The sequence below is a fragment of the Chelonoidis abingdonii genome, chromosome 4, assembly GCF_003597395.2.
Source record: "Chelonoidis abingdonii isolate Lonesome George chromosome 4, CheloAbing_2.0, whole genome shotgun sequence".
Classification (NCBI taxonomy): Eukaryota; Metazoa; Chordata; order Testudines; family Testudinidae; genus Chelonoidis; species Chelonoidis abingdonii.
In genome coordinates, this window is record NC_133772.1 from 50048469 (window position 1) to 50072418 (window position 23950).

At 41.1% G+C, this 23950-nt stretch overlaps 1 protein-coding gene across 3 annotated transcripts in view; it reads left to right on the forward strand.

Annotated features, from left to right (window-relative positions):
- Positions 1-23950, forward strand: part of TUB (TUB bipartite transcription factor) — a 340142-nt gene that overhangs the window by 222231 nt on the left and 93961 nt on the right. For all 3 annotated transcript variants that reach the window (XM_075065147.1, XM_075065148.1, XM_075065149.1), the window contains exon 2: positions 22806-22857. In XM_075065147.1, the coding sequence (XP_074921248.1) occupies positions 22806-22857 (52 nt within the window). The remainder of the gene's footprint in view (positions 1-22805; positions 22858-23950) is intronic.

Sequence of the window (23950 nt, forward strand, 5' to 3'; positions counted from 1 at the left end):
GTACATCTTACTTTTCTACGGTGTCTTATCAGCAATGTAAATGAAAACATAGCAGAGCATATCAATAGTTAAGTTTCCATATGTTGTCTGTGATAACTTTGTATGTCTTCTGACAGCCACAGGGGAAAAATGTTGATTAACTGATTGTGAACATCAGTCTTTCCTTGTTCACTAGGAACTGGGTTCAGGTCAGTCTTACTCATCTTCAATTGTGACCTTAATTAGAAGTGAATCCAGACTTTTCCAGAAGTAAAGACTAGTAAACTAACTCACTCTCTCTCTCTGCTCCTCATTCTCTTGGTGAAGAGAAACAAAACTGCAGGACCTATATTACCTTAGGAACCACTTCTCTGCCATGCTTAGCTCAGATCTGCTACTCACATTCCTGGCTCATGTCAGTGACATCCCTTTTTAAGTTATGATGTTATGAGATGAAGAATTTGGGCTTCTAAAGTTAGACTTGTATGTGTAACTTTGAAGGTAATTTTATGCAAACAAAAAATACATACTTCAGAGTGGACAAACTTGCAGATATGTATATAGCTTTTGAATATGTAAAATATGTTACATTTCAAAAATTCCTTATCATGACACTCTTCCTGTCTGGAAGCTCTCATTCGTTAAATGCAAATACTTGGGAAACAGCACTTTTCATGTGCAAACTGAATATGAATTTAAGATTCATCACAGCCCTACTGCCTGGAATCATAGACTCAAATTGAGACAGGGTCATATCTTCATCTTTCCTAGTAGGAAAAATTAGTTCCATGCACCTAACTGTATGCTTGAAGTGTTCTTTTAGATTAAATCTTAAAAACTGATGTCTTGTCTACCCTGACGTCTTGGGTGGGTGGAGTACTTTCAATGGCTTTTCTGGGAGGAACATGGATCTGCTCTGGTAGTCCTGGCCAAAATGTCTCCTCCCCCTCTTTCCACGGTGTGCTATGTGTCACAATTTCAGGGCAACTGCATGTGTATTCCCCCTTCGTGGTCCCTTGAGGGCACCCACTTAAGATTTCCGGCTGTGCTCTTGGGTGGAGATCCATGTCTCTCTCCCTCCTGACCGGTAGTTTTAAGGCTGCAGAAATTATAAATTACCATACAGCTCTTTCTGAGTAAGCACATTTAATCTTAAGGTAAAAGTATTACAGAAAAAAGTAAACAGAAGTAAACATACACTAAACATACCAGGAGTCACCCATCAGCCTTATTGGGCCCTAGTAGGCCAAAATCTTTCCAACCCTTTTTCAAGGGTAGGGTTACCCCTTTGCCAGAAGGTCCTATCCATTAGTTGGATCATAAAGAAGGCCCTGAGTCAATTTAAACCCAACCTTTTTATATTAAAAGCCGTTTCTTTGTCTGTTGGTCTCTGAAAAACCCATTTTGAACCAGCATATGCAAGCCTCCCTAACAGTGATAACTCTCTGGAGGTGTTTACAGGCTAAATTATTCACTTGACTCACCCCACCACCACCATTACTGTTTCTGGTTCCTAGAGGAGCTGTGATAACCCTTCCCACTGGAGTTGCATACAATTCCAGCCCACAGTGATACACCAACTTAATATAATATGGTCCCCAAACATGTGGTTGCAATACCTGTCAAATTGTGCACTTACAAAGAAAAAAAAGGATTAGTGAGGAAAACAGACTTTGTCTAATTGGTAAATGAATTGCAGTGTTTTCAACATGAAGAGTGAAAACAGCCATTACAATTGCAGATTTTGCTTTCCATTTTGTTTCAAAGCACTGACAAACATACAATTTGCTATCCTATATAATTAAAATCTTGGCAGCATTCTAAAGAATTTCTGTTCTTACCAATATATAGAATATAACATTCTGTTATAAGTTTTCAGTGTACTGTGTGTAAAGTTGTGTTGCTAATCCTCCAATGAGAATTGTATTACTAATTCCACTGTTGTTGTGCTGATAATAGATCCTTCTTCGCATATTTTGAGACTCAAAACTATTTGCTAGAAGTAAATGTTGTTTTACGGCTAGTGAAGAATACGTAAGCAATTTCTCAGATAGCTATCACTTAGTTTATAAACCATACCAAGCCATTTCCAAATTATTTCCAAATAACAACCAAAGAGAAGATTGACTTAAATGATGTTAAATCCCAAATTCTTTCATTATTCTATTTTATATTGCAGTTTAGGGATTGAGGATTATTTTGATATTAAAAAACATTTCCATACCTGGAGTTGGATAATTCCCCCCCCCCGACTTAAAATTTTCCCTATTAAAATATAATAAGGCTATGTTAATTGTATGTTAAAATATTTTTATAGTGGTCCATCAGAATAAGCATCTTGTTCTTTTGCTTCCCTTGTATATTACTACATGGAAACGTTGACTGGCTGCCATTAGTTTTAAAAAGACATAGGTAATACATTAACACTGATTTACAGGTTAATCAGTCTTCTCTCTTGACAGCCCCAATTTCATAACCACAGTTATTGCAGCTTCATAGATTTCAGTCCTGCAAACACTCACTTAAATATTCCCATTGAGGCCAATGGGATTACTCATGTATAAAAACAAGGCACATTCAGAAGCCTTTGCAGGATTGGGACCATAATTTTAATTGACAGGGCACTTATTACCAGCTCCTAATTTCAAGTACCTAGATTATTATTATATATTTTTTAAATCCAATGGTCTACAAACTTCCATATTTGTTGTCCGCTGAAGTATGATTTGGGGAGGTTTGGTACAATTTTGTTCTGATTGTTTATGGAAAGTATTTTTCAGGCCTTAAACCATTTTTTGGAGAGTAGCATAGTAATTGGGGACAATACCAGTTGGGTTATCTCATCCAGCTTCCCAATATTGATAGCAAGATTATTGAAGAATTTTGTTCAACAGCAACAATAAACTGTGTTTTCAAACTCTTAAAAAACTGACCAAAACTCATAAAAATGATTCTTGTGGACCTTGAAAATTCTTAATTTTATATCACAAAATTATTAACCATTTATTTGGAGGGAAAAACACATTTTGAAGCAAGAAGTGTTTTAAACATCTTACAGTGATTGGGAATTGCACATGTTAAAATGAGTGACTTCAAAATGGAAGAATAAGAAGGAAAGAGAAAAATATTCAAGAGATCCATCGTATGGAGTTACTGACAGATGTCCCTGCACAGTAGACAGTGGTTGGAACTCCTATTCTCGGGAAACTTGTTCCCAGTGCCATAGAATTGAGCGCCTATTCATTGTATGGCTTTCCTTCCACACCGTTTTCCAGAATCCCCTTCCTTACTGGCAGCTTGTGTGGGCAGGATATGTGCATGTACACTTGTTTAGAGCAAAGTTTTAACCTGATATACCAACTTTTCATATTAAGATAACAGCCAAAAACATTGAAAAACATTTAAAACAATTGAATCATGCAAGTAGGTAGTAATTGATTTCTACATTTCGTTTAAACAAAGAAAATGGAAGATTTCTAGACTTGTCGTTCTGTCTACAGCATCTCTTTTTAAAAGCAGTGAGAAAATTGGAGGTGCTTCTATGTAGTAACTTTAAGTGATGTCTTGCCTAATAATCTGCAGAAAGTGTCTGCTGGCCAGGAAGAACAATGCATAATGCTTACATAAAGTCACTGGGCTACCACTGTTTCATATGGCTCTCTGATTCCTCCATACAACATTTGAAAAAGAACTATAAAAATTATCCCAAGTAATTGTTAGAATAAATTGTAATTTTTCATGTGGTTTGCTGGAGACAGTTTGAGAAAAAACAAATGGAGACAACTGAGTAACCAGTTAGATATACCATAACATATTCCATTTCTATGTTTGTTCTTGTTTTCTTGCTTGGCAAAGAATGTATAGGAAACTTTTAGAAAGAAAGTAATCTATGTTCAATAGCTTGCAGAATACTCAGTAAAATCACTGGGGAAAAACTGTCTTTATTAAATGAAATGCTTACAAGGCTTACATATTGTAATTTCCCCTAATGATTGGTGTTGGAACAATTTTTGTAATGGAGGTGCTGAAAGCCATTGAACAAAACTATATATCCTGTATATGATGTCTAGCCAGGGGGTGCTCCCAGCACCTCTAGTTCCAGCACCCCTGCAGACTACAATATTTGAGAGATGAATGAATAGCTCACACCTGTAAAAATGAAAAGTGAGTTACTTTGTCACTGCTTCTTATTGACTCTACTCCCTCATTCCATATAAAATTGCTTTATGATTTTTATTATGCTTTTTAAATGTTATTTGTAGCTCCTAGAAGACTGTATACATGCATAATGAAAATTCCTTCGCTGTCTCAGAGTTTACAGTCCAAGGCTCCAATCCTGTAAAGGACTTATACAGATGCTTAATTTTGTTCCCTGTAAGAAGTGCTGTTTGAAGTGAATGGAATACCCATAGACAATAAAGTTAAACACGTGCAAGGTTGGGGCCCAGGTATGGAATACGTATGGTATTAGATATATTTCATACTTGAAGAGTTCCAGATGAAATAACAAATAGCTTTTATATGTACAAAACATAGGCCTGATAAAATTTGTTGTATAGAATCTTGGAGACTGTCTAAAATAAATGCCAGTTTGAAATAAATAGTTTGTTCTGAGGACAGAGAAGCAAGTAAACTATATGTTGTCTACCAAAAACTGTCAAAAATGTCCATTTGAGTATAAGATAAATATGGAGAATGAAGTCAAAGCAGCATGAAAAATTTGCTGTCTTCATTCTCAGCAAATATGATGATGATGGCGTTAGTATGAAACAGGTGTTAGATAATGAAATTGACATTATAATTTGATACTAACCAGAAACACCATATCTTGCCATGGAGACTGTATTCTAAAATAAGACTGCAAAGCTCCTTTTAAAAAATTAAATAGGAGCTAGTGATTTATCACTTTACAAATATAGCATAGTAGAGCTGTAATTATTGTATTTCTGTCCAGTTTTGGTTACTTAAGCACCTCAGGAGTTCTAGCTGTCATATTCTCTCTCCTTTGTCATTTTTAATGAATAAACAAAAGCACTTTTCACATAATTCAAATAAAACAGAGAAACAACATTTTTCTCTTTCTGTCCTAAATTATACAGCAGAGCTCCATTCTGTGTTAAATGGTTCTACTCCTCCCCAGATATGGTTGCTTTTTAGAGGTGGGAGATGTGATCGAGGCTATGTCTACAATACCTCTTAAGTTGGATAATTTATGACACTCATGAGGCGTGATAAGCCACCGCCCTGAGCGATGTGAGTTACACTGACATAAGTGCTGATGTGAACAGTGCTATGTCAGCTGGAGAGCTTCTCTCGCCGACATAGCTGCCACTGCTTATTGGGGGTAGATTAATTATGTTGATGAGAGAACTCTCTCCGATCGGCTTAGAGCAGCTACACTAGAGAGTTTACGGTGGTGCAGCTGCATCGGTGCCTTGGATATTTGGGCCTGTGCCTGCAAACTCAGTGCATGCAGTATTCCAACAGAAAGCAGCAGGAGTGTGGACGTTCCACCCTTAAGGGATCATTACCATAGTTTGTATGTGTATTTTTATTTGTAAAGCACCTTGGGAAACTTGGGATAAAAAAAACCTATATAAATATATGCTATTAATTTAAAGGTCAACTTTTGCTACTTCCTGTTTCATATTTTGTGTGTCTCTTTAATTGTAGGTAAAGGTATTCATTAAAAATAATAGTACTTAGAGCTTTCATTCTCCCATCTCAAAGATGTTTACAAATGAGGGTAAGCCACATTAGCCATAATATTACAGACACAGTGGGAGGCTGTATTGCAGATCAGCTGAAAACATGATAAAGAACACAGCTTTCCTCACTGCCAATCAGGTGACCTAGCCCCAGGACCATACTGCATTCTCTAATACAGCTCCACATGAGTAAGTGAAGAGAGAATAGCAGTTCTGTTTAGCAAGTATCCTCTTTACAGCTGTGGTTCCCAGCCTTTTCCATACTAGGATTATCCAAGCCAATTCTAGCTAGCTTCCCATTTAGCAATATTGGAAACCCTAACCTCCAGATTGAGTCCCTTGTTCTACACTATTCACCATGTCTGATCAACAATGTTTTTCATTTTCCCATATTTTTTCTTTCCCCCTCGGATCACTTAATTTACTATTTGCTATAGTGTGTTTTTTAGATTGCTGGATTTATATGCTATCCTGGAGCAGTGATGCAAGTAGAATTCATTTCTTACAGGTATGCTGCACCGGCTAAGGGGGTGGGGGGGCACGTGACCTCCCCACATAACCCCACCCCAACCTGGGGCCCCACGCAGTCCCCCTTCTCTCCCCATGATCCACGCCACGTTACCTGGTGTGGGGGGAGTGCTCCCAGTGTGTGGACATGGCACAGTGCTGTGTGGGCTGCTAAAAGAAGGAGGAGGGCTTGCTGTCTGGAACAATAGTCAGTTTATAGTCACACCTGCTTTGGGAATTGCCTGCAGAAGAGCTTCAAACCTGCTCCCTCTGACTGCAGAGAGTATTTTTTTCAGACACACTGGCACGCGAGCCTGATGCCGGCAGCTCCTCCAGCGTGGTTGTACTGCCCCTAGCCTCGCCCCCAGCTCTGTCCTCTGGTGGGGCTGCTGTTCAGACCCCGGACAGGAGATGCAGGCACGCAGCTGCATGGAAGGGCGGGGGGTGGTACAGCTGCGCCAGAGTAGCTGCTGGTGTTGGGCCGGTGGCCCCACATTCTGCTTCTCCTGTGTCTTTCCAGTACGCCTTACTAGCTATAAATAGCTTACGGGTATGGCATACCGTACCGCCCGACTTATACTACTATCCTGGAGGCTCCTTTTTAACACATTTCATGTTACCAGTGGTTGGGTAGGATACTGAAATATTGTTGAACGATTGGACCTCTCTATGAGTCAGTCAATTAGTGTTGCTGATGCTGTAATATTACTCGTAAGTGTTTTCAGTAATTGCACTTCCTAGAAGTAATGTCAATCATTGTGATACTACATACATTTAGATCACAGATAAAATACTCAGTCTATGTTGGAGATATATGGTTCTTCAAGTTCAGATTTTTTTAATTTGTTCCAATTCTCCTTTGTATATCTTTTCACTGATCTATTTAAACTTCATTCTACCTAATCTCGCATATCCAAAGTCTGTTCTGTATTGGAGCTCCACCACTCATGTTTGTTATATACCACCTTTCCCTCTTTTGGAGCGCAATCTTTATCTTCCTAATTTTGCATTCTGTGAGAGAAAAAATAGCCTAATCATCTGCTTTCTTCTCAGGGTATATCTACACTACGAAATTAGGTTGATTTTTTAGAAGTCGATTTTTAGAAATCGATTTTATACAGTTGATTGCATATGTCTACACTAAACGTATTAAGTTGGTGGAGTGCGTCCTCACTACCATGGCTAGTGTTGTTTTACGGAACGGTGCACTGTGGGTAGCTATCCCGCAGTCTCCACCACCCACTGGAATTCTGGGTTAAGCTCCCACTGCCTGATGGGACAAAAACATAGTTGCGGGTGGTTTTGGCTACATGTCATCGTCTGCCCCTCCCTCTAGGAAAGCAATGTCAGACAATCATTTCGCACCTTTTTTCCATGCAGATGCCATACCACGGCAAGCATGCAGCCCGCTCAGTTCACCGACACCACTGCTGTTGTGTCCTGGGTGCTGCCGTCAGCAGACGGTGCAGTAGGACTGCTAACCGTCATTATACACCACTTCCGCTGCAACTCTGTTCTCCTGCTCTTGTCCCGATAGTGAATTTCTCCATGTTATCTGTCATGGGCTACGTGTGTTCTTCCTTGGGAAATGTGCACGGTGCTAACCATCGTCCTCCACCGCTTCTGCTACCACTCTGCTCTCCTACAGACGCCATACCACAGCAAGCATGGAGCCTGCTCAGCTCACTGCTGCTGTTGTGAGTATTGTAAACATCTTATACATTATCCTGCAGTATGTGCAGAACCTGCAAAAGCAGGCGAGTAGGCGACAACAGTGTGATCACGATAGTGATGAGGACATGGACACAGACTTCTCTCAAAGCATAGGCCCTGGCAATTTAGACATCATGGTGGTAATGGGGCAGGTTCCTGCTGTGGAATGCTGATTCTGGACCCAGGAAACAAGCACAGACTGGTAGGACCTCATAGTGTTGTAGGTCTGGGATGATTCCCAGTGGCTGCGAAACTTTCGCATGCGTAAGGGCACTTTCATGGAACTTTGTGACTTGCTTTTCTCTGCCCTGATGCACAAGAATAGCAAATGAGAGCAGCCCTCACAGTTGAGAAGTGAGTGGTGATAGCCCTGTGGAAGCTTGCAACACCAGACAGCTACTGGTCAGTCAGGAATCAATTTGGAGTGGGTAAATCTACTGTGGGGGCTGCTGTGATCCAAGTAGCCAATGCAATCACTGAGCTGCAGCTATCGAGGGTAGTGACTCTGGGAAATGTGTAGGTCATAGTGGATGGCTTTGCTGCAATGGGATTCCCTAACTGTGGTTGGGCAATATACGGAACTCATATCCCTATCTTGGCACCAGAGCACCAAGCCAGCGAGTACATAAACCAAAAGGGGTACTTTTCAATGGTGCTGCAAGCACTAGTGGATCACAAGGGACTTTTCACTGACATCAACGTGGGATGACCGGGAAAGGGGCATGATGCTCGCATCTTCAGGAACTCTGGTCTGTTTGAACAGCTGCAGGAAGGAACTTACTTCCCCGACCAGAAAATAACCATTGGAGACGTTGAAATGCCTATAGTTATTCTTGGGGACCAAACCTACCCCTTAATGCGATGGCTGATGAAGCCATAGACAGGCACCCTGGACAGTTGTAAGGAGCAGTTCAGTTATAGGCTGAGCAAGTGCAGAATGGTGGTAAAATGTGCATTTGGATGTTTAAAAACTCGCTGGCGCAGTTTACTGACTAGGTTAGACCACTGCAAAACCAACATTCCCATTGTTGTTCTTGCTGCTTGCTGTGTGCTCCACACTATTTGTGAGAGTAAAGGGGAGATGTTTATGACGTGGTGGGAGGTTGAGGCAAATCGCCTGGCGGCCAATTACGTGCAGCCAGACACCAGTGTGATTAGAAGAGCACAGCAGTGCGCGATGCGCATCAGAAAAGCTTTGAAAACGTTTCATGACTGGCCAGGCTATGGTGTAACAGTTCTCTTTGTTTCTCCTTGATGAAAACTGCCCCCTTGGTTGACTCTACTTCCCTGTAAGCCAACCGACCTCCCCCCTTTGATCACCGCTTTCAGAGGCAGTAAAGTCATTATTGTTTCAAAATCATGCATTCTTTATTAATTCATCACACAAATAGGGGGATAACTCACAAGGTATCCCAGGAGGGGTGAGTGAGGAGGGAAGCACCAGGTGGGATGCTGGATGAGTGGAGGAGGGAAGGACAAGGCCGCACTACAGTTCAATACATGAGTACCAGCCTTCTGTTGTTTGAGCAATCCTCTGGGGTGGAGTAGCTGGGTTCCCATAGTCTTTCCTCCCCCCCCCCTACATTCTTGGGCATTTGGGTGAGGAGAATATGGAACTTGGGGAGGAGGGCAGGTGGTTATACAGGGGCTGCAGTGGCGGTCTGTGCTCCTACTGCCTTTCCTGCAGCTCCTCCAGACGCCTGAGCATGTCTGTTTGCTCCCCCATTAGCCTTAGCATTGCATCCTGCCTCCTCTCATCACGTTCATTTAACGCTTTCCTGGACTCTGCCATTGTTTGCCTTCTGCTGAGCTCTTTCAGTGCAGGAAGACTATCTGAGAACATGTCATCGCGAGTGTCTTTTTTTCACCTTCTAATCTGCGCTAGCCTCTGGGACGGAGCTGGTAGGGAGAAAGTAGAAACATTTGCAGCTGCAGGAGAAAAAAAAGGAGAGTGGTATTTAAGAAGATGCAGTTTAGAGAACAAAAGGAAGACTTTCACACTGAATCAAGCGATTCACATTACATAGCACATGTGCTTTTGGCACAAGGTCGCATTTTGGCTGTTATATTGAGTGTCTGTGTTTGGTGTGGTCTGCAAAGGCTTTTAGAGTAGCTCCAGGAGAGCTTCATGGAGATGTCCCTGGAGGATTTCTGCTCCATCCCCAGACACATTGACAGATTTTTCCAGTAGCTATACTGGCCGTGAATGCGTCACAAATCTTCAGGGCAAATTAATCATTAAACACACTTGCTTTTAAACTCTGTATTATATTTACAAAGGTACACTCACCAGAGGTGCCTTCTCTGGCTTCCTGGTCCAGGAACCCACCTTGGGAGGGTTGTGAGGATATTGACTCTAGGGTGATGATCAGTTCCTGGCTGCCAGGGAAAAGGGATTCTCCACTTGCCTGCTGTGTGCTATCCTCAACCTCCTCCTCCTCATCTTCCTCATCCACAAAATCCTCATCCCTGTTGCATGAGACTCTCCCCTTGCAGGTGTCCACAGACAGTGGTAGGGTACTGGTAGGGCCCCCCGCCCCCCGAATTGTATCCAGCTCATCATAGAAGCGGCATGTATGGGGCTCTGACCCAGAGCGACAGTTTGCCTCCTTTGTTTTTTGATAGGCTTGCCTGAGCTCCTTAATTTTCACATGGCATTGCTGTGTGTCCCTGTTGTAGCTTCTGTCCATGGTGCCCTTGGAGATTTTGGCAAATACATTCATATTTCATCTTTTGGAACAGAATTCTGCCTGCATGGATTCTTCTCTCCATACAGTGATCAGATCTAGTACCTCCCGTTCGGTCCATGCTGGAGTTTTTTTGCAACTCCGGGACTGCATGGTCATCTGTGCTGATCAGCTCGCCACACTGGCCAAACAGGAAATGAAATTCAAAAGTTCCTGGGGCTTTTCCTGTCTACCTGGCCAATGCGTCTGAGTTGAGAGCGCTGTCCAGAGCAGTCACAACGGAGCACTCTGGGATAGCTCCCGGAGGTCAATACCATGAAATTGCGTTCATACCACCCCAAATTCGACCCAGGAAGGTTGATTTAGCGCTAAACCCCTCACCAGGGAGGAGTACAGAACTTTAAGAGCCCTTTAACTCTACAAAACAGGCTTGTTCATGTGGACGGGTGCAGGGTTAAATCGACCCAACACTGCTAAATTTGACCTAAACTCGTAGTATAGACCAGGGCTCAGGCTTCATTTCTATTTCCTGTAATTTACTGTTTTGTGCTTTCTCAGTCACCTGTCTGTAATTGCATAGAGTGAATCTGTGCAAATATTAGTTTAATAGGTCTTTCTAGGTAAATGGGTCTCTTAAAGCACTTGGGCATACTTTAGGAGACAATTCTGTCACCTATTAGATTATTACCTGATATTTTTGCCTTACTAATTGAAAGTCACCAATCCAAATATTTCATAAAGGCTAACCCCCACCCCACAGCCTACTTTCATTGAGATTCTAACTTGGAATCCAGTCCTGCTGAGTGCATTCTTTTCTCATTAACTTCATTTTTGGTATTTGAGCACACTTGGCATCTTTTGCAGGATTAGACTCTTATTCTCAGAATGTTAAACTATATTTGATAGAGAATTTATGTGCTATGTATCAATCTACAGTTCTTACTTTATATTCTAATATAGAGATTGCATAGGATTGTTTTGCCTTTCTGATCAACTGGTAATGCTACTTAACTGTATATCCCATAATACTCTACTCCAGGAGTTTAGTCTAATTGACTTCTCTCTCTCTAAAAATTTGTTCGGAGTGTAATTTTTACAAAAAGATCTCATTTCTACATTTATAATCACTTTCATGTGCCCCTTCAGCCATTCCTGTGGAGATGTATCTTGATGAATAATGTGCATTAAATTTAAACAAAATTATGAGTTGTACAGGTTACTATGGGTATTGCATGCATCCTTCGACACTTAGTTGTAGTATAGTTTAACAGTTAGATACTTGGATTTGAGAAAATAATTGCAAACATCTCCTTGTTGCGATATACTTACCTTTTCCTTAGTTAAATCCATTGGCTGTGTGATATGCATGGAAGGGTCACTGAGTCAAGATGTTTAACATTTCAGCTGTGTGATTTCCAGAAGGAGATGTTGCTAAAGGCTAGTATTATAGCTTGTACAGATGTGACTACCAAGTGTGTGGTGGAGAAAGGAAAATACCATCACCAAACTCTTCCCTTCCCCATCACACAAAAAAACCCATACTATGTATTGACTGATTTAAAGTATAAAATTCCAAAAGTAATCCTAATCCACAAATACTGCAGTGTTGGAGTTAAACAAATTATGACTCTGATATTCATAGTAGAATGGACTATGAATATTCAGATAAACACTCTGGAGCCAACACTTCAAACAGTAAGTTAATGAGACCTTCTAGGAATGTCAGTGATTTTTAAGTTATTCTGCCCACCAGGATTTTTTTTTTTTTTTTTTTTTTAAAGAGTACTTGATTCTGTAATTATCAGTACAGCCGCAAATCCAGTCTCTGGTACTAGCCATGTGCCCTGCAGGAATTACTATTATTGTTACTTAAAACATTAATGCATTGTTCGCTCTTCTTCATTTACTTCCATTTACCTGCTGAATCAGTGCTGATAATTCTAACACAAATATTATGCAAAATAGATATCAGTATATTTCTGCCCCTCTCTTTTGTCCTCCTGCTTCATCTCTTTGGATCTTTTTAGAGGTTCATTGAACAGCTGCACTAGAAATTAAATAATGCTGCATTCCTTCACAGAAGTGCTTTTACTTGTGGTATGAACTACAGAGTGAAAAAGACAATGCAATCCTAGTTAGTCTATTCTGAATTTGGTTCTGTGGGTTAAAAAACATTCACATACAGGAGTGCAGCCCTTCATTTCATTACAGTTCCTGGCACCAGTAGTCTACTGAATGGTTAAGGTGAGTTTCAGAGACTGGATTTCTGTTTTCTCTTCAGTCCTTGTAGGCCTCAAGAGAGAAACTGCCCATCCTACTATAAAAGATGGTTATTGGAGATTCTTCCTTAGATCAAGTACTTTTGGGTTAGAGGGTCCTGGTGAATAGCCCAGCATGAATTGACCTCACTTACATTAAAATAAATTTATCCAATTAAAAGGATTCTCTAATTACAGAATTTATGCACTATAGTCATGAGGACTGCTAATGTTCTGCAAAGTGACTTCTAGGGAGCTACAGCATACGGACTGCATGGGAGCACAGTAGGTACATATGTGGGGACTTCTAGAGGCAGTTTATTAGCTTGACTGGCTTGGGAACTTATTTAATTAAACTTCCTTCAAGGAGCTAATTATATGGTATTCCCTCTGGAGCACACATACAGTGTGGGAGTTCCTTCAGCCTATTGCCAGATTTCTGCACCGGAAGTAAAAGCAGGTCAGTGGTGCTCCTGGAAGGCTTTCTTCTAAGCGCTTTACAGCAGTGTTCTTCAAACTGCAGGTCGCAACCCAGGGCTGGGTCGCAGAATGGAAGGCACTGGGTTGCGGCGGCACTGATCTGCACCGCCGACTGGGCTGTTAAGAGTCCTGCTGGCGGTGCCTCCTGGCTAAGGCAGGCTAGTCCCTGCCTGTTCTGACACCGCGCTGTGCCCCAGAAGTGGCCAGCAGCAGGTCCACCTCCTAGGTGGAGGGGACCACAGGTCTCTGCGTGCTGCCTCTGCCCCAAGCACCGGCTCCGCACTCCCATTGGCCGGGAAGCAGCCAATGGGAGTTGGTGGGGGGGGGTGCCTGCAGGTGAGAGCTGCATGGAGCCTCCGACTAGGAACTGGACCTGCTGCTGGCTGCTTCTGGGGCACAGTGTGGTCCATGGTGCCAGGACAGGCAAGAAGCCTGCCTTAGCACCCCACTGCACCGCTGACCGAGAGCCACCTGAGGTAATCCTGCACCCCAATCCCCTGTCCCAGCCCTGAGCCTCCCTGCAAATGTGGAGCCCCTTCTTGAACCCCAACCCCCTCATCCCCAGCCCCACCCTAGAGCCTGCACCCCCAGTCTAGAGCCCTGACCCCCTCCTGCACCCCAACCCCCTGCCCTGAGCTCCCCCCAAACCCAGAGCTCTCTCCTGCACCCCAAACCCCTCATCCCTGGCCTCACCCCACAGCCCTCACCCCGCACCCCAACCCTCTGCCCCAGCTCTGAGCCCTCCCATATGCCAAACCCCTCATTCCCAGCTTTGTTGGGTTGCGGGCATCAACAATTTTGTTCAACTGGATTGCCAGAAAAATAGTTTGAAAACCACTGCTTTACAGTAGCGTTTGTCTAGATTTTATCACTATCTATTTAGTGAAGTAATTGTCAGCAAACTGTTAAAATGTAATTGGGCAAATATCATGGAAACAAATATCCAGAAGCCAAATGCTACCGTTTTTGTAGGTTTGTATTTATTTATTTAATTTATGAGAAGATACATAAATCATTGATATGTCAGATAAGACTGAAACTTTTAAATAGTTGTTTAAATTCCCACCAACTTATGTCCTTAAAGTCAGCCTTGATCTAAAAGATTAAAAGACCTTCTTCTTCTGTTATGCATATTTGTGTATGCTTTTTTCCAAAATAAAAATAAAGTCCAAATGAAAAGATTTGAAAACTCTTAGTGCTGGCTTTTTCTCTCCAGTTTGATCCTGAATGTTATTTCAATTGGTATTTGTAATACTAAATCCTTTTTTATTTTACTCTGTAAAAAGGTGAAAATGTGCCTCATTTAATTTATTTTTGCTTCTGCTCCCATCTGGAAAATGGTGGTAATATTTACTTTTTCACACTCTTGTCTGTTGAGAGCTGATTGGGGCAGAGACTGTCTCTTATGATGTGCATATACTGAGCCTAGAACAATGGGGCTCTGATTTTGTTGGCACATCTAGGTGCTACTGCAGTGCAAATAATTAATCGTAATAATGGAAAAAGGAAAGTCCAAGATTGACACTTCAAATCAGTGTGTGAAGGACCAAATGTTTAGTGCATTTGCTTGTCTGAACTGGAGCATTTGTCACTGCAATTTGTATCTCTCTTGACAGCTGGGCTGCACAGACTAGTTATATGTCTAGTGCCTGTAAACCTCTTTCATTGAAAACATTCCCTTTAGTGGCTGGTGCAGAAACAAAGTCATTAAGGAGAAAAAAGCACCAACACATTTTCAATACTTGCTTCCTTTTTCAAAGATATCTTCACTTTAAAAATAATTAGTGAATTGTTCATTTTGCACTTTCTAATAGAATACATTTTTCAGTTTTTGTTTTTTCTTGCAGGGACTTACTGAAATATGAACAATTTGCACTTTTAAAGAGACATTTTGTGAGCAGAAGTTGAGAATTAACTACTGTGAAATGCATTACTTGAATCAAGACATTCCAATTTTACATTAAATTGAAATCCAGCTGTGTAAATAAATGTAATGACAGATTTATTTACTGAACCTCCTGCCTGTATACTCCCAAATTGAGGGATTTTTTTGTAGTCTATATTAAAGCTTCCATTTTGTTTTAGTTAAAATCTGGCTCTCACTGGCTTCTCAAATATCTTGTTTGGGGCATTTTTTGGATGTTGAAATATTGCCTATAAACAAGACTCTAAAATAAGAGGTACAGAGAAGGGCTACTAGGATGATTCGAAGAATGGAAAACCTGTCTTTATGAAAGGAGACTCAAAGAGCTTTGCTTGTTCAGCCTAACCAGAAAAAGACTGAGGGGAAAGATGATTGCTCTCTCTAAATATATCAGAGGAATAAATACCAGGGAGGGAGAGGAATTATTTAAGCTCAGTATCAATGTGGATACAAGAACAAATGGATATAAACTGGCCATCAGGAAGTTTAGGCTTGAAATTAGATGAAGATTTCTAACCATCAGAGGAGTGAAGTTCTGGAACAGTCTTCCAAGGGGAGCAGTAGGGGCAAAAGACATATTTGGCTTCAAGACTAAGCTAGATAAGTTTATGGAGGGGATGGTATGATAGTCTAATTTTGGCAATTAATTGGTCTTTGACTTTTAGCAGTAAATGTGCCCAATGGTCTGAGATGGGATGTTAGATGGGGTGAGATCTGAGTTACTACAGAGAATTCTTTCTTGGGTGTCTGGCTGGTGAGTCTTGCCCACATGCTCAGGGTTTAGCAGATCACCATATTTGGGGTTGGAAAGGAATTTTCCTCCAGGGCAGATTGACAGAGTCCCTGGAGGTTTTTCGCCTTTCTCTTCAGATTGGGTCATGGGTCACTTGGTGGATTCTCTGAATCTTGAAGTCTTTAAACCACGATTTGAGGGCTTCAGTAGCTCAGGGATTTGATACAGTAGTGGGTGGGTGAGATTCTGTGGCCTGTGTTGTGGAGGAGGTCAGACTAGATGATCATAATGGTCCCTTCTGACCTTAAAGTCTGAGTTTATGATAATAAAATTATCATCACTGATTTTTTTTGTTTACCTTTGTTATCATTCGGAACTTAAAAAATGTGATGAATTTTATCTATGTTGCATTGAGGCATTTCTATCATGCATGTTTCGTGCATTGCTGAAGAAGTGATATCAGACATAGGAATCTGGCGAAAAGATTAAAACATTAAAACAAACATTAAATCAACCACGGTGAATGAGGAGGAAAATTATTACAACGAAATTACTCATTTAAAATAGGATGTCATCTGTTTTAAATTTAGGGCTTGATACAGTGCCAAATTAAGTCAATGAATAAACTCTCGTTGGGTTCAGTGGGCTTTGGATCAGGTCTTTAGTGCAAATCTCTAAAGTATAGACTTATCCGCCCGATCTTGACTCCTGTACAAGGCATATCTGAAAGGGTAGTTTACCTGAGGTAGGAGTACAGGACAGATCCTGTATAGAAAATTATCTAATAGTTGACCTACATAAGTTCTAAATCTTTAACTTTATTTAAATTAGAACTATATTGCAGCAAAACTGCAATAAATCTTTCAGTACTTTATACAACATATCATTGCCTTTTCTGATAGATTATGTTTAGGATTTGGCAAAAACAGCTACCAATATATGGTGTTTAATGAACACTAAGAGTTGATTGTCATATCCTCATTCTAATTTGCCTAAAAATTATCAGCTGTTTCATATATATAATTATTGTAATAATTTGTACCTAATTAAGACTTACTAAATCTGACTACCTTTGTGCTGATGAGGATTTTCTGACTTGCATGTCAAAGGTACAGTCAGATTTAATCTAGTAACCTCACTCTATACGCAACTACTTTCTGAAAGCAGCCCCACCACAATACTCCCATCAATTTTGCCATTGTATTGTGCTTTTAGTTACAGACCCTCTCCATCACTGTGACCGCTGATCAGTGAAACTGTGTCCACTTGTTCATTCACAACTATGTTTAGGAACAGTCTTAGACCTGATCTACACAACAGAGTTAGGTCAACGTAAGGCAGTTTACATTGACCTAACTTAGGTTGACTTAATTTTGTAGTGTAGATTTGCCCTAAGTCACTGGGTCCTCTGCATGCAAAGCAGGGAGGGAGAATATGAAACAGTTGTATTTCCCCTGTCTGCGGAGGGAACTGGGAAGTGTAGAGGGTGCTGCTACTGGACTATGCTTCTCCCACAGGTTAGGAAGGAAGAAAGTGCCACTGCTGCTTCTGAACTTTCTTGTCTCCCATAAAATGGTGTTGAAAAGAATCCTCTGTAGTTTCATACTGAGGACTGGGACATCTGTATGCCAGGGATGCTAAGTGTTGAGGCGGGATCTTCTGCTAACTCTTTATACTGAGTTTTCATCTACATCTGTCCCTTCAGTGCTGGTAACAGGCCACATCCGAGGATTTTCATGCAGGCATTTTAGGGCAGCACAGGAAGGTGCCACCTGAAACCAGAAACCAGAAAACCTATTTTTAAGATGTCAAATGTCCTTTCGGTGACACATCTGGTGGGTCATTGAGCCTCGTTATAATTTCTCCTGTGGGGCATTTGGGAATGTGAAATAGTGGTCATTAACCACTTGCTCCAGGGGTAAATGCTGTCCCTTAGAAAATAATAATGGGACACTATATTTCCAGCTGAGGGTGACCTACTAATATAACCGTGAAACACTGAAGGCTAAATTCTACCCTGATTTTCATCATTGACTTCATTGGGAGATACGCAGACATTAAGTGAGGGCAGAATGCACCCACAGGCACTGTTTTTGGTATCCTGTATTTACTCAAGAATAAAACCTCTGTGTCTAGACTAGGAAGGATTTGAAGGTGTAATATAGAATGTGTTGGCTAACATGTTCTAACACATCTGAACAGTCTAGTGCAAATAAGGTACCCTGCCTTTCATATGTACTAAACTGGTTGAGATAAAATGTAGGTATTAATTTGACCATCTTAGCACATTTTAACATAGTCACTGCTTTGTTTGAAAAGTCTAGTGTCACCTTGTTAATTAGAACTTGTTGGGTAATGCATTCTAACATCACACTTTTAAATCCTAGCCCAGGCAAAGCCTAAGTGATGTCGTGCAGCACAGAGGGTTGTCTGAAAATGAGCTGTAGGAATTCGTGGGACAGTAATGATAATATTTTTCTAATGCCTGCATATTTGGCTTTCCAAAACTCTTTATAAACATTAAGCCTCACATTGCCCCTTTGAAGGAGGGTGGGAAGGATATATTCCAGTCCACATTTCAGAGAGAGTGAACTAAGGGGCCAGGAGGAGGCTGGCATGTTCACATTCCAACAGGACTCGATTTCACAGAAGATGACTAGTGTTCAATTTAAATGAGACAGTTTGAAGCTTAGACAAACCGAGGGACAAGGTTTGCAGTTTACACTTATTTATACAGGGAATGTGGGAAACACCCCAGAGATTTATAAAATAGCCATCAGACCACAGAGAAGAGTCTATGGAAGAAGCAAAAGAGCTTCGTAAGTTGTTGGCAAGCAACTCTCAGTCCCAGCTGTGGCTGCAAATACTGTGATCCTGCATATATTCTAAAAATAATTTCATTCAACAGGAAGAAGGTATGAAGCGGTGTCTTAAAAAGCACAATAGTCACAACACCTGTCTGGAGATTCATTTCTTTGGGCCCCATTCAGCATGTCAGGCAATCACTTTGAATCCACTGCGTGCTAAATCAGTAAAAATTACATCAATTTTCTGACCAGTTCCTACATACTGTGTAATTTAAACCACCATTTTTAACACTGTAGCTTTTGGCCCAGACTTCTGTAGGAGTTGCTCTTGTTTACACAAAGCCTGGAGTTAGCCTGTTTAGCCCAATGAATCATAGCTAAAATTGAAAACGGAATTGAAGAGGCCAGCCATCTACTCCCCTGTTCTGACCACTGGGCCCCGCTTGGATATTATGATGAAATGCGCTATAGAAAATCTGAAGTTAGATCCTGAGTGTTTAGTGACCATATCCATAGTGCAATACTTAGCATCACAGACAAACCAGGATATTACCTGAATATAATAGTTTGCAATAATATTTAATCTGTTTATATGGGAATGTATATGATGAGGTCTATAGCTCATTTGCTGTATCATCTGAGAGAGGCAGATGACATGAAGACAGAATTCTATTTCCAAGTCTGCAAATGACTTGACTGTGCAGGTCACTTACCCTCTCTGGGCCTCTCCAGGTGCATTTTTGCCTGTGCAGTTCTAAAACTCTGGACTGTTATCTAAATTTTTAAGCACGCAGTTTAAATCTCAAGAGGGGATTTTTAGTTCATGCACTAGAGTTGATTGATACTCATGTTTCACTAAAATCATTTGCCCAAAAATATATTTTGGGGCTGTGTTACGTGTATTATAGGAAAAATAAATATTCAGGAGAATGCAGACAATCTCATGAGGATACTATTTATGTACCTTTCATAATATGCTTTCAGTTTCTCAAAAGAAAGATGCTAAGTACAAATTTATTATTTGTTGTAGGTATTTTGTTGAAAAACGCTAGCAAACTTTGCTGTTGGTGCACTGTCTGTTTTGGAAAATAAATACATTGTTTGGTTCTTTTGAGAACAGCATCAAGACCATAAGCTGCCTGGAACAGATATATGGGTGAGATTTTCACCCCCTGCTATGGCCGCTGTACACTCCTGTACAGTGTAGAGGGGCTGTAAAAACCCTGTGGCCAGCCAGGGGAGAATTCTACCCAACAAATGAGTTGTATGGGACAGCTGTAGGCTCTCAAGTTCAAACCCTGGAAGGGGTTGGGCATGCATGGTAGGGGCATATGAGAAGACTAGGAGGGTGTTGTGCTATAGTACTTCGTGTTGATGGGATTCTGGGCAGTTACCATGAATTGGGAGGTTATGTGGCTTAATGGCACCTTTCCCCTTTCACTTCCAGGACTGCAAGTTTTGTACTGTGCTTTTTAGAGGCCCCGGACAGAATCTCGCTCAAAGTTATCTTCTGTATCTTGTCCCACACTGGTTGTGCTGTCAGTGTTTAATAAATAAGAATAGGAAACTGATATAAATAGTTGGCATAGCTAAGTAGCTAATACTTTTAGGGTGTTTGGTGATTAGGAAGGGTCCTCTTGCCAGGGATCCTAAGGCTATTTTAGAATTTTGACAACCACAGATGACACATAACTATGACATGTTTGACATGCCCACCTCTTTTAGCCTCTCTCATACTGGCAGAGTAATTTATCAAACTGAGATGTCTGAAACACTTGTTCAGTCTCACAGATTCACAAAATGAATTATCTGTATGGTGCCATGTTTTCTCAGAGTTAGACTCATTTTCTTATGGGTCTAGTACAATTTTCACTAAAGTAACAAAAACAAATTTATCTTTTCTCACACCCACAACACTCACTGTCCCTCAGGATGTTGTCTTTTGTGCAATGAGGCAGTAAAAGCACAAATGCCAGCTGCCTCCTGGCCCCAGGGGTGCTCAAGCCACCTGTTCCACCCCAGGCCCTGCTCCTGCCCAACTCCAAGTCCCGCACCTCATCCCACCCTGCTCAACCCCTACCTCGCCTCTTCCCACCCCATTCCGTCCCCTCCCTCCAGCATCTCCTGCATGCCACAGAACAGCTGATCGCGGTGGGTGGGAGGCGCTATAAGGGAAGGGGAGGAGTTGATCAGCAAGGCCACTGGCGGATGGGAGGCGCTATGGGGAAGAGAGGGAAGCTTGGCTGCCAGTGGGTGCTAAGCATCCACTAATGTTTTTCCATAGGTGCTCTAGCCCTGGAATACCCTTGGAAGTCAGTGCCTATGAGCAAAAGTTTCAAACAGGATTGTGTTAACAGCGGTCGTGACTGAATCTGCCCAGATATATCTTAGATCAGCTGTCACTAGCTGACGCCCACTCAAAATTTGCAAGTGGTGTAAAGTTCACTTAGAAGCCTCAGGGCCAGATCAGTGCCCCTGTCTGCCTTTAGACTTTTCATCTGAGGAAATCTTACTGGTAGCACAGTTGGTTGCAGAGATGAGGAGAGACTTTTAAGAGGCCATTTTTTATGCCTCTTCTAGCTTTTAAATTCTAACCATTTATCTCTTCATTGCCTGGAATGCTGCATGGGTGGCTCGCAGGTGGTATACTAAATATAACACAGCTAGCGGTATCTCCCAAAAGACCCACAAATTTTTATATCCGTAATTCTTCTAATGCACAATTCCATTTCTTAATATGAAACTTGCTTCACTGTGCATCTTGTAACATCAGCCTTTTATAAGATATATTTAACGATGCCTGCTGCGTATCTTATAAAAGGCCGATGTTATGCTACATGCTTCATCGCACATCTTTATTTCTTTGTTCTCTGGTGGGTGAGGGCCCAAAGGTTGTTCCTATATTCAAGTCTCCCACTTAACTCTATACCATGTTGCCTGCAACCTAGTTAAGAAATGCAGAGTATGCTGAACTAATATTATGTCACTTTCCAATTATGTTAAAATGCGCATCAGGGCAGAAACCAGTTTTGACTCTCTTGTACTGCGCTTGTAATTGTCAAGGGTTCCTACAGTATGAGATGCACATTTTTGTGTTATAAGTGGAAATCAAATTAATATAGTCAATTTTAAAGCATGTTATATTTGTATTTTTGGTAGTCCATATTCATCTATTTAATTAAATCTATGAACTTATTTATGTACTTTAAATTTTTAGTCATAAATATTGTTACAGCATGTAGAACTTGTCCCCTCCCCTGCCACCAAATAAAGTGGATTTAAAAGTTTTATCAAATGTAATGCAAAGAAAGTTTCTCCTTTGTTTCCATCCAACGTCTGATTAATGAAAATGACTGAATCTGGCATGAGCTAATCCCCCAACCAGCAACAATGAACAGTCACCTAGAAGCAGAGAGAAAATTATGGTAATTGGTAGTACACAATACTGTTTGGATTGCAGATCTCAAACTTTTTGAGTGCAGACATTAAATCAGAATCCCTTGTAAGTATAATTCTTCAGATTTGCAGGAAAGAAACAGTTCTGGTTCTCAACCTGAAGAAGCTTATACTATTCATTTTCTCAAGCCAATTTAAAATACTGGTGATTTGCTAAACTGCTCCTAAAACTTTTTACCATTATATGTGCTTTATATAGAAATTTACACTCTCTTCCCACTGCTGTACATTTCAGTATCTTTATTATAAGGTAATCAAGAACAAAGCGTTTGTACTGCAGGCATAAGACTCTTGTGAAACACTGTGGGTTTGTGTTCCTTTATGATTTGGCTGAATCTAAACTTTGTAGCATGTGGACGTTATACATAGAACTTTATTTATATTTCATAGGTTGCTTTTAATTTTCTTGAGACAGGTTTAGTTAGGCAAAACTTCCATGGACTGCTATGGGAGTTTTGCGTGAATAAGTCCTGCAAGATATGGTCAAGTAATGGCAACTTGGTGTTCTGCTGACTGACAAATACTTTCTAATGAATTCTCTTTGTCTTTGCAGTGTTTTAGATGATGAAGGTAGCAATCTGCGTCAACAGAAGCTTGACAGACAGGTGAGATCTTGGAGTCTGCGTTCGGCCTATTTCCTTTTGACAAGTTAGGGCTTGCTTAACTGGATTACTGTGGAATATGGAGACCTCCTTTCATTGACACATGCACAGCTGATTGAGGTATCCTACCAGAAAATTACATCTTGAAATATTAGTTCCCTGGCCTTTGGAGTGTGCTATACATGCTTAAGTGATGGAAAGGAAAGGATTGTGAAGATTATTATTAGTGTTGACTTTTTCTTATTATGGTGATTTGAGTGGTTTTCATTTTTGTTGACTTAGAGTTGCATTATGATGATTTAGAATGTTTTATTCCTTCCGCAGACCATGAAAAAACAAAAAAGAAAAGCACAAGGGTACTAGCAAGAGTGTCAACCAGCTGAGAATTAACACACAGTTTTCAGAATTTTTCCCCCTTATTCCCAGCCAGATAGGATTTAATACTCTTAGGGTATGTCTATACTACCCGCCAGATCGGTGGGCAGCAATTGATCCAGCAGGGGTCAATTTATCACGTCTAGTCTAGATGCGATAAATCGACCCCCCGAGCACTCTCCCGTCAACTCCTGTACAGTATTAGAGGGGTAGCCGTGTTAGTCTGGATCTGTAAAAGCAGCAAAGAATCCTGTGGCACCTCATACACTAACAGACATTTTGGAGCATGAGCTTTCGTGGGTGAATACTTACTTCGTCAGATGCAGGTAGTGGAAATATCCAGGGGAAGGTGTATATATCCAAGCAGGCTAGAGATAATGAGGTTAGTTCAATCAGGGAGGATGAGGCCCTGTTCTAGCAGTTGAGGTGTGAAAACCAAGGGAGGAGAGACATTTTGGAGCATGAGCTTTCGTGGGTGAATACTTACTTCGTCAGATGCAGGTAGTGGAAATATCCAGGGGAAGGTATATATATCCAAGCAGGCTAGAGATAACGAGGTTAGTTCAATCAGGGAGGATGAGGCCCTGTTCTAGCAGCTGAGGTGTGAAAATCAAGAGAGGAGAAACTGTTTCTGTAGTTGGAAGCCATTCACAGTCTTTGTTCAATACTGAGCTGATGGTGTCAAATTTGCAGATGAACTGAAGCTCAGCGGTTTCTCTTT